The 11,450-nt window shown below is 37.1% G+C and overlaps 1 protein-coding gene across 3 annotated transcripts; it reads right to left on the bottom strand.

The window, feature by feature from the left end:
- Nucleotides 1-2,701: 2,701 nt before the first annotated feature.
- Nucleotides 2,702-5,853, bottom strand: LOC113336950. Of its 3 annotated transcripts, none has more exons than XM_026582666.1 (5): nt 5,350-5,853; nt 4,465-4,495; nt 4,147-4,200; nt 3,597-3,722; nt 2,702-2,995 (listed from the first exon to the last, which is right to left on the bottom strand). In XM_026582666.1, exons 1-4 carry the CDS (start codon nt 5,747-5,749, stop codon nt 3,641-3,643), a joined length of 567 nt encoding a protein of 188 aa, XP_026438451.1. In that variant the 5' UTR covers nt 5,750-5,853; the 3' UTR covers nt 2,702-2,995; nt 3,597-3,640. The 3 variants fall into 3 exon arrangements, with proteins under 3 accessions (XP_026438451.1, XP_026438452.1, XP_026438449.1); XM_026582667.1 differs by having other exon boundaries at nt 2,973-2,991; XM_026582664.1 differs by lacking the exon at nt 2,702-2,995 and having other exon boundaries at nt 3,393-3,722.
- Nucleotides 5,854-11,450: the final 5,597 nt, after the last annotated feature.

Genomic DNA, 11,450 nt, shown 5'->3' with positions numbered 1-11,450 from the left:
TCGCCGTTTCTTTGTTCTTCACGGGCAGCAGCAGAACTCCCTTCTCCTGTCAACTCTTCTCGTGATTATTTCGACCTCCTAAACTCATCCCAAGACTCTCCAACATCTTCTAAACAATTTTTACGTATATTTATAGTGGTTTGGGGCCAAAATTGACCTATCCTGTCACCCATAATAGATTTCTCATGTCATATCAAAATTGTATACAAATTTTCAGCCATTTAATCGACCCAAAACACCTTCATTTCTTCAATTGAAACTTCTCCTGAACTGTTCTTCGTTTCCCGCCAATTTCCGTTTTTGAATTTTTTTGAATTTGAGAAGAAGGTGCCCCTTAACCATAGCTGGGGTGCGAATAGTAATTTGGGTTGAAACAATAATTCTTTTGGGTTCCTCCGGGACATTTATGGGGCGTTTCCGGTACATTTCTGGGACGCCTCCGGGACATTTCTGGGGTGCCTTTAGTACTTTTCTCCGTGGTGTAAAACATCACTTATTGAGCAACTCTTTCTACACAAGGGTATTTCTTCAAAAACACCTAAACAAACATAAAAACACCACAATAAGCAAAAATGGGTACTAACAAAATACACAAAAGAGATGAAAATAGACACATAAATGTGTCTATCAGTGTTTTAAATACTTGTTTTGGATTATATGTTTTTAAGTTTATGGATTATGAAGGTATTTTGAGTTTTGTTTGTTTTCAAAAATTGACAAGATATGTGCAGAATCTGTAGTAACATTATCGACCTTAACTACCGATTCTAGTGATTTTTCCAAATATTTGTCAAACAGGTCCACAATCAGAAGCAAAACTATGAAAGTTTACTACCGATTATGGTGGTTTCATTTCACAATTCTTCTGTACAAAAAACAAAACTTACAATCGGACACAACTTTTTCTATTGACTACAAATTAACGTGGGGTTCAAAATCGATAGTTTTGATGACCTTTATAGCCTACCGATTATATTAGTTCCCAAATTTCAAAAACTTGAGATTTTTTCAAATTTCATTTTGGGGGCAACTTCATAATCGGGAGAAAAGTTAACTCCTAATCTACCGATTATTTAAGTTCCCAAATTTAAAAACCTGTGTTTTCTTCCAATTTCGATTTTGAGGCAACTTCATATTACACCCGTTGACCACCAACACTACCGATTATGATTTTAACCACCGATTGTGTACACGTAGTCTAACGATTATAAGCTTAGCTATCGATTGTATACACCCAACATTACCGATTACAGAATTAACTACCGATTACAGGGTTCGTAGGAAAAAAACGAAGCAGACCAAATTAACAACCGATTGTAGTTTAAACTACCGATTATGAGAGGGATGACTTGAGTTTAGGTTTGGGTGACTCTATTTTGTCTTATTAGTTGTCCCTAATTCTTTCAGGATCTCCCCTAATGACGCTGGGATAATCAAGCAGGCTGAAAAATTCTTTCTTTCCAATTCACTATCACATCGTCTTTTTTGAAACCTGCAAAGAAAGGCTTCATTTGAATCCCAGTAATAGAGGATTGGAGCTTAATTGAAGTGATGAGTGCAGGAAGCAGTTTTATTTTGTTTATGAATGTTCTTGCATTTCGTTCAGTGCATAGAACCAACAACATGCTGGTTAAAATGCGCTTCCATATCTCTTGGAAACTCCCATTTTAAATTAAATCCTTAGCAGTCCATGAAGAGTACAAGGTTTACCTGCACAGACCATAAAGTAATCCCATGTTTCCAGTGCCAAAGGACACTCGATAAAGATATGATTAGAGGTTTCAATAGAGTTGTAATATAGAATTTACACACATTAGTTGCACCTCTTTTTTGCAGGTTATCTAACGTGGGAGCCTTTGCCATAAGAAAAAAGTGCATACTTAGCAAGCTGGAGTGAAGACCAGATGAGAAATCCACAATCCCAGCTTCATACTCGAGCTGGAGATTCACACTAAAATCCCCTGACTTCGTTCCTGTCCCCACCAAAGTGTTATCGTTCAAAGGGTTTGAAAAAACAAGGTCCAGTAAGGCGACGACTACAGCGAGTTCAGGTATTCCGGCATCACAAAGCCTTCAAAATTGATCCCTACGTTCCAGGTTATGCCATTGACATCAACCACACAGAATTCTAACATTGTGGACTGGTTTGTAGTTAAAATCCTATAAAGGCAGGGAATGCACTTGGACGCACACCACTTGTCTTCCACGTTGATGATGTGGACTTGCCAGATTTCAACGATACTGTCCAATTGAGAAATTGAGTTGGACTTTTCTCCCAAAAGCATGCACACGTAGGTAGACTAGTATAGGGCAAAAAAATGAGTATCCCATAACCTCTGTCGACTCATCCATGAATTAATGGCAGTCGTATATTATTTTCTTATATACACGCATAAACATTCATAGTAACATGGCTCAAATTCATAGGCAACAATTCGAAGTTGAAGTTCAAAATTGTTCAGCAGACGAGCCCTTATTGGTTTCTGCAGATGTTACCTTAGAAGTCCATGGGTGGAAATACTTGGGTACAGGTACAGTTCAGTGTTGGTTGCTTTATGATTTGTTTGGTTCCTGGTTGAAGTCTAGCCAGGTATCGACAGAAAATGATTTCGGATTAACAGAATGATCTTTATCACATGTATTACGTCATTTGGACACACTATCTTTTCACTGGGTGTTAATTGAAGTCTATGTTTACAGACCAACAAAGTGATCTTTATCACATGTATTATGCCATTTGGACACACTGTACACTGAGCTGAATGTAGTTGACTCATAGTTTTTATTTATTTATAGATCAAAAAAGAAAAAAGAAAAAAGAAAAAAAAGAAGTCATAGTTTTTCATTCATCCTGTGCTGATTCTTATTTGAAATATCATGTTTGTGCCTCTGAATCTCTACGCCCAAAATTTCTTTCTTTCTTATCGTTTCTTGTCTGGCTATACTGCAAATCAGTCGAGCAAGAGACTTCTACCATGAGCAGCCAGCTTCCTGGCTTTATTTGAACCAGATAGTGACTTAATGGTATGATACAACATTTTACCTCGAAGTTGTCTAAATATATGTCGCCCCATGAGAATCAATTCAAAGGTGCATGCAATACAAAAGAAAACTGAAAGACTATTGTGAAAAGTCAAATTTCCATGCATGAGAGGTCCAACCAAGCTTTTGCAACATGTTTTTCCTTAAGGGGGTTTAGCTCCTTGAACATTTCCTCTATTTGGTCCAGATTAAAGGACAGCAGGTAGTGATAGATATAGTGCAAGCTCAGATCAAAGTAAGGGACAAGAACCGGAATTAAGAAGTAGTAAACTTAGACGTTATTTACTAGCTGCTATTTGATGAGCAATAACATGCATATTCTTCATATCATACCAAAAGGGCTAACTTAGTTGTGAAAAGTGGGTATGAATAATAGTAAATAGACCAGGATATTCATGCAAATAAACATGTCCTTCTAAGTACCAACATATAACCAGTGTCACATTAAGAACTCATAGGAAATGTTTTGGGACTCTAATAGATACTGTCTAACACATCCCATTATCTTACATGCAAAAAGACAGACATTAGTTAAAGATCATAAACACACATACCATGATGAAATTCTGCTTCATGTAAGTCCTCTTTAATCATATCATTACCACAGATAATGACCTGGTTTGCCGAGTGCATCAGTTACTTTACGGCCTGCCCTGCCGAAGAAGAAGAAATCTTGACCACTACAAGTAAGAAGAAACAAAATGTTTTGCTTTTTAATTATCATTATAAATTAAGAGAAAAGATCGTTAACATGTAAACTATCTCACAATTTCAGCACCCATATCACACAACAACAAGTTTATAGCTATTATACTCTTCTACATTTCTACAAAAAACGAGCACTATCCAAGACGTATAACACCAACATTTACCACTTTAAAAATCAGCTTTTAAAGTTTAACAGGTGAAATTAAAATTGGTGGATTGTGAGGTTTGGTATCTTAGAATGCACTATTTTAGATGAGAATGAAAAACGTTACAAGAGGAATATACTAACAAAATATTAACCAACAATTCATTAGAAAATTGTGTCAACGGATTCTCCCTCATATTATACTCATAATAAATAGTGATACAATAGCCAAGCAGTGAGTAAAACAATACCTGATCCCATATGGATTAGGAGGCCAGCCCCCCACACGCTCCTTTTTCATAAACCTTGAAGAAAATAATTTATTCTCAGTTATAACAATACTAATAGTACTAGCAACTAGTCGACTAAACGCCCTAGAATCACCAGTAACAACTAAAAGAGGAGAAAAGACATCATAAGAAGAAACAAAATCATGGAAGGCGTGCCTGAAGACACCATAACAGTAATAATAAGTAGAACTACATATGAAACTTTACGTGGTGGCTAGGCAAACATAAAGACACCATAACAATAAACAGTTAGCAAGGAATGCAGTTGGTCAAAATTACCCCGTGGTTGAATCCACTTCTTTCCCTTCTCCTGCAGTAAATCATGATATAAAACTAATAAGAACCAAATATAATAGAATAAATTATTCAACAAAGCATAAAACAGATGATAAAAGGAAAAAAATCAACATGATCATTTCTTCTCTTTGTGTACACTTGTAAGAGGAGATCAAGTAAGGCATTATATTTATGTGCGTAGGGTGTCCAAATAGCCAGAAGCTAGCATCTACCCTTAAAAAAAAAATCAGGTCCATTAGAGCAAAGAATTATCCAACCCAGCTGATCCCATTATCAGGTTCAATAACAATTCTTACACCATGTTACTTTTAGATTTTTAAAAATTTGCTCAGGACGCAAACCAAGTAATCAAAGATCTAATAATAACAATTACATTCACTTGGCACATACATCCAATGTGTGAAGTCAAAATGAATCAACATTTGGACTCACACAATTAAACTAGCTAGTAAGCGTTGTACTCGTATTTATATGCCAAGTCTTGGTAATGGGAGGAAATTATATGGCACTGTATCAAACAAAAGTCTACAAAAAAAATGGAAGAGGAAAAAATGTGCCTTTTTATGCATCTTCCATTTTCTTTCTCTGTAAATTTCCTCCTAGATCTCCAACTTAAAATGATCTGCTTCTCAAACTTCACCCCTTTTGACACTTTACAAGTTCATCGTGTAAAAACTTCTGCTGCTTTTTGTTGTTGCTATATCAATTATCAATAGATGGATGAATTACCTAGTGCTATGTTATGGATAAATTAGGAGTTGCATCTTAATTTATAGATAAAAAAAAAACTGTTTGAATTCAGTTTACTTACTTGCTACTGTAACAAATAATACAAATTTAACAATCGAAAGCAGAAGTGAAAATTACCCTCATCACGACGGGCGCAGTTCTCGCGATGAACTTCCTTCTTATCATCACCTTGTGATAGAACTCCAAGCTCTTTCATAAGCTTCTTGTCATCTTCTCCATGTTCAGAATACTTAGCGTTCAAAGCTGCGATTATATATGGATACATTTTCCTGTTACCACTCTTGTACCCAATTAACAACTCTTTAAAATCCTCCATGTCGCAATAAAAGTAACTTGGGTGAACATACTGTTCGGTTCTGTAAACTCTGGAGTGGCGAACTCTGTTTAATTGAACAGAAGAAGAAGATGAGTGAGTGGGTGATAAACTAGGGTTTGGTTTGGAGATCGGATTAGCAGATGGGGAATGTGGCGAGTAGACAGGAGTAGAACCACCGAATTTTCGTAAAGCCCGTATCATTGTTTTGTGTATTTTTCAGTGGAAATTTAAGATCTGATTCTGCGATTTGCCGCCTTTGATGAGGTGAAGGAGAGATGAAATGAAGAAGAACGGCAACCCTAACAAAAGCTTTTACTTTTTGGACCCGGGGTGCATATTATTTATGCATATTCATTAGGGGTGTATCATGCGTACCGGTGGGGGGTGTGAATCATACGAACAAGGGTTAGTCGTGAGAGAGTTCAAGAGATTTTAATGTATTCGAATCCCTAGGGATTTAGAGGGAGTATACGAGAGTCTACACAATTTGGGGGAGTTTAACCCCAACTCCCCATAAATCTCTTGTTTTTTGAGAGATTTTTTTCAAGTACAAAAACATCATGAAACTCCCTCAAACTCCCCCAAATTGTAAACTCCCTATATTTCTAGTGTTTTATGACTAACAGGGGATTTAAGAGATTATATAGGGTGTTAGTCCACAAGGGAGTTGAGAGAGCTGGGTGTAGTTGTGTTTTTTCCTGTTAGTCGTGGGGGAGTTCGAAGGAGTCTCTCAAGATCCCCGTTGGTCGTGGGAGAGTTTAGAAGAGTCTCCCAAACTCCCTAGAAAACCTCGTTAGTCGTGGGGGAGTTTGAAAGAAACTCTTAAACTACCTGTTAGTGGTAAAAACTAGAATGCTAGGGAGTTGGTTTGTTTTGGGGTGTTCTGGGGAGTTATAAGGAGTTTGCAGTGTATTTTTGCCTCACTCCAAATCTCTCAAAAAAATAGAGATTTTGGGGGAGTCTCTCAAACTCCCTCACTCAAAACACCAAACTCTCTCAAAATACCTACATTCTCTTACACTCCCTCAAAATTCCCAAGATCCCAAATACATTAAACTCCCCAACATCTATAGATGAATCATCAGGGTGACGTCTATAGATGAAAGCCTCCTTCTTGTAGTTCGATTTGCAGTTAGCACCATTCTCTCCACAACAACGGGTCCATAGAAACACCATCATCATCAACAAGGGGCGACATCAAAATATACAAGGAAAGTTGAAGACATTCAAGGTTTGCAAGCAACAACGGAATGAGAAAGAGAGCAAATTTTAAATTCAAGTAAAGCAACATACAAAGAGCAGATTTTTACATATATGTTAAAGACTTACAATACAATGAGGTAATTTTATATCCAAGTATGGAGACTTATTTACGAGAGCAAAGAGAATCAAAAAGGTGAGAATTGTTGAAGTTTATGATTTCGAGACGATACAAGTTGTGAAGAATCAAGCGGTAAAATACTTCTCCCACGGCCATGGTTTGTTTTATTTTACTTTGTCTTGTGTTATTTCTCTTGTCTTTAAAAAAAATGAGACAAGAGAAAAGGCCGTGGGGAAGGAAAAATATATAAGGAAGTTTCAAGCGACAAGGACTTTAAGGAAAAAGAGTTATAAATTGTCAAAAAATTACGAAATTCGAGAGTTTATCATCAATAGTTGAAGCCGAAGACGAAGACCAAGAAGATAGAGACGAGGAGCGAAAGACGTTTCTATTGGATGTCGTGAGAGTGGTGTTATCATAACCGGTGATCGGATGTGAAGGTGAGTAAGTAATCTCATCCTCGATAATAGTGGTTGATTTCCTTTCTTAGAGATCGTCAGAAAAATGGTTTTTCAAAATGTTAAAAGATGTGGGTTTTTAAAATATTTTGGAAATTGTCCTTCCCACCATTCAACGTGTTGCAAGATTTCTCTCTTCATTCCTACCTTCGCACATGTGAGACCCATAAAGAGTCGTCTTATTGAGTGCAATTATCATAAAATCCTTTTTGGTGAGGCAAAAGTCGAGGCGAAATGCTTATTGATCGCTCTCAAACACGCGTTCTCTCATTATGGTGTGGTTATTTCTTACTCAACATTTAAGAATGAGAATATGTTCTCTAGCATTTCTAACTTCTTATTACTAGTATGCAGAAACTCTATGTCCTCATAAATCTTTCGATGCTTGGGACGTTGGAAAGCTTTGAAGTTGTAAGTTTTAGTTTGATTTGCTCGAGGACTAGCAAAGTCTAAGTGTGGGAATTTGATAGGGTGTAAAATACATCCTATTTATTATCTATTGTTTATGCTTTCTCTGCTGTGTTTTCTTGTAAATTATGTACTTTACGCGTGTTTTTGAGTTATTAGGTATTCTGGAGTCATACAGAAGAAAAAAAAAAAGAAATTATCCAAATTGAGTAAAAAGGACAAAATTGTCATTTCATGGGCGAACACTATTGTGAGCCGAGTCAAGGTTAAGGGGAAACTCTCTTCTGGAGGAGTACTAGTGACAGGCTAGCTAAGGTTAAGGGGATGTCAATTGGGGTGGTTCTTATCTAATGAGTGGGGTGTCAATATCCAGACCCAACTCATAACCCTACTAAAATCGAGAGATGTCCTCTCCTCTCGTTCATTTCATTCATGAAAGAGAAGAAAGCAGAAGTGGTTTTTGTCCGAGAGATTTGATGGGAAGAGAAGATGGTGATCGACGTGATGGGTATGAAGGCTAAGATTGAGAACTCAGTAATGGGTTGACTCGAATTTGGATTATGAAATTGAGAGTTAAAATGAATGAAGTTAGGGTTTGCTTCTTCGGGTAAATCAGGTGAAGAAATTGTGAATTGGTAAGGGTTTCTGAAGAAGAGGATGAAATTAAGATGGGCTCGATATGTGAATCCGTGATCAGAGAGCTGCCGCAGTGAAATTGATTCGAGACCATGTAGTTGATGGATTTAATGGACGATTGAGTTCAAGAAGATGAAGTTGCAGAAATTGATATGGGACTAAACTTAGTTACAGCAATGGAAGATTGAGAAGCAGATGGGATAGAAGGAGGAGCAGAAGATGTTGTTGTTGAATATGAAACGAAATTATAACAGTTTTGAGGTTAGATTTGTGATGGATTGCAGTGGGGTTATGAACTTAAAAGTCAAGGTTTGACTCAACAGAGGAAACGGGGGTTTGAAGCTTCTTCCGGTTGAATGCAATGGTGGTGCTGAGTTGATGATGCAGGAATTGCATCTAGGATACACAGGCTGGTGAACTGCTGCAAATAAATCTAAATAGATGTATGCTAGGTCTTAACAGGAGAAGACCAAAAACTGAGGCCTGAAATTGGCCTGAGAAATGCCCAAAAAACAACCGAAACTCTGCCAAATTTCTCATGCGGCGAGTTAACTCAGTGGCCGATGATGAACCAAGTCAGGTGAGCCAATGATCAATCCATACTAGTAGCTCAGACAAGTCCGCCTAGTTAGCCGGGTAAGAAGCTGACTCGGTGTCTGACTTCCCATTTCTTTGACTCCTTTGACTAACAGAAGACCGTTAGGTCAGCTGTTAGCTTTAACGGTATCGTGATGGATTATTTTGTCGACGGTGACAGAACTCAGATGATCGACAAGCAATTTTTTGGTCGGATTCCGGTACCACCAGGACAGTTCCGGCGACCAAAAATAACAGATTTTTGTGTGAGTTTTTCTCATGGGATGTGAAGACTTGGATTTGGAATTGGGTGAAGAATTGAGCTAGGATTTGGAAGAGAAGGTGGAAGAATTTTACAAAGACAAGGGTATGTAATGTGGAATTGCTTAAAGAAAGGGAGTCTATTCTTAAGAGGATTGCTAGCAAATTGAAGCCTATAAATAGAGAAGTTCTCTACACACTTTTGACACACCTTTTTACACACAACACTTGTGTTTTTGCTTGCTTTTCAAAATTCTTCTTTTAATTATTTGTGTGAAATTTAAAAATTCTCCTTTTAATTATTTGTGTGAATTTCAAAAACATGAGTAGCTAATTTTCTTATTGATTGAGGATGAATTCCTAGTTCTTGACATGTTTTGAGTTTTGTTTTAAATCTACTTTGAAGTTTTTCACATGATTATCGTTTGTTTTTACTAATAGGAATGTTTATACATTCATGGTTGATTGATAGATTGTTTAGAGTGCACGCTAAATTGATTTGTTAATTTGATCTAAAGCTAGTGAAAGTTAGGGGATAAGTAATCGTTTCTTGACTCTTTGCACGAGTAGCAAACACGAGACCTTGCGGAGGGATTCCGTGGAGCAGTTGTGTGTGAAAACAATGTTAGCAAGTATACCTTGATCTAAGAGTCTAACTACTAATATCAACCTAATAAGTTCATAAATCTCCATGCGTTTATTTAAATTACATCTTGAGTGATCTACTATTAGGTGGTTTGGTAAATAGAATCGGTAGTCGAGAACTTCCGTATCTGGTGATACAAAGGATTTAGGGGTTTAGAACTAATCTAGCTGCTTTACCTACGGTTGGTGATAATCTGTGACTTAATAAAAAGTGGAAAAAAACATAACTTGATTCATTGTTTTGCAACGAAGAAAGATTTCTTGATCTTGTCTCTCTTATTGATTTTCCTTTATCTTTTAATTGTTATGTTTGTTTATTTTGCTTTATAAATTCTATAACCAAAACCCCCCTTTTAGTGACTATTAAACAACTAGAAACTCTTGCTTCACGTGGGAACGAACTTAACTACCACCATATTACTTGTTAATTGAGTGTAAAAATATTGATTAATTTGTTGTGGTTACGACACACATCAAATTTTGGCGCCGCTGCCGGGGGAGCAGCGGACGATTTTAGTTGTTTTTATTTTAATTTTTGTTACATTATTGCTTTGTTAGATTTTATATTGTATCTAACTTAGTTTCTGAGAATCTTATTTCAGGTGATATACCTTTGGTGAATGCTTAAGAGCGTTGACCGAGTCCAATACGTCTTCGATCCGGAACTCAACTAAAGGATTTCATTCGAGCGGTTAACATTTCGCTTCCTCCTTCTTCATCAAGTGAGTTCGAAGATTCGGACATAAAAGAAGAACCAATGGCTGATCTTACACTCAAGGTCCTAGCTTATCACAAGCTCGACACACAACAATGGTGTATCCAAACTAACTCAACCTTGGAGATCAAGCTGGTTTCGATTAGAGAGTTACCAAAGTTTCATGGCATGGTGAATGAAGACCGAAACAAACATCTTATGGACTTTTATACCATAGTCATGGCCTTGCTTCCACCAGAGACTAATGCTTATGGATCAATGTTAAAAGATTTTTCGTTTTCTTTGGAGGGCAATGCTAAGGAATGGTTGTATTATTTGCCTTCCGAAAGTATCACAACATGGAATGGGATGAATAAACTTTTACTAGAGAGGTATTTTCCCGCATCAAAATTTACTCAAATTTGCGAGGAGATTTGTGGGATGAAGCAACATGTGGGAGAGTCATTGTATGAATGTTGGGAGCGATACAAGAGATTGGTGGAAAGCTGTCCACACCATCAATTCAGTGATGTTATGATACTCCAATACTTCTACGAAGCTCTCCACCCAAGTGATAGATCTCTTCTTGACGCCGTAGGGGGTGGTGCACTAATGAACAAGACGTTTAACCAAGCTAGAGAGTTGATTGAAAGTATGTCTGCAAACTCGCAACAATTCTACACAAGAGATGAACCAATGGTTAGGCGAGTGCATGAAGTTAGTGATTCATCATCACACCTTGATCAAAGGATGGGTAACATGAAGATAATGATTCAAAGGATGGTTGCGGTAATTATTCCGGATGATGAAACCAAACAAGTAAATATTTTGTATCCAAATCAAAGGCCAAGGTACGATCCATACTCCAATACCTACAATCCTGGTTGGAAGGATCATCCTAAC

This window comes from Papaver somniferum, unplaced genomic scaffold, assembly GCF_003573695.1.
Source record: "Papaver somniferum cultivar HN1 unplaced genomic scaffold, ASM357369v1 unplaced-scaffold_154, whole genome shotgun sequence".
Classification (NCBI taxonomy): Eukaryota; Viridiplantae; Streptophyta; class Magnoliopsida; order Ranunculales; family Papaveraceae; genus Papaver; species Papaver somniferum.
Note: the sequence above shows the minus strand (reverse complement) of the source record. Positions and strands in the feature narration are given on the sequence as shown.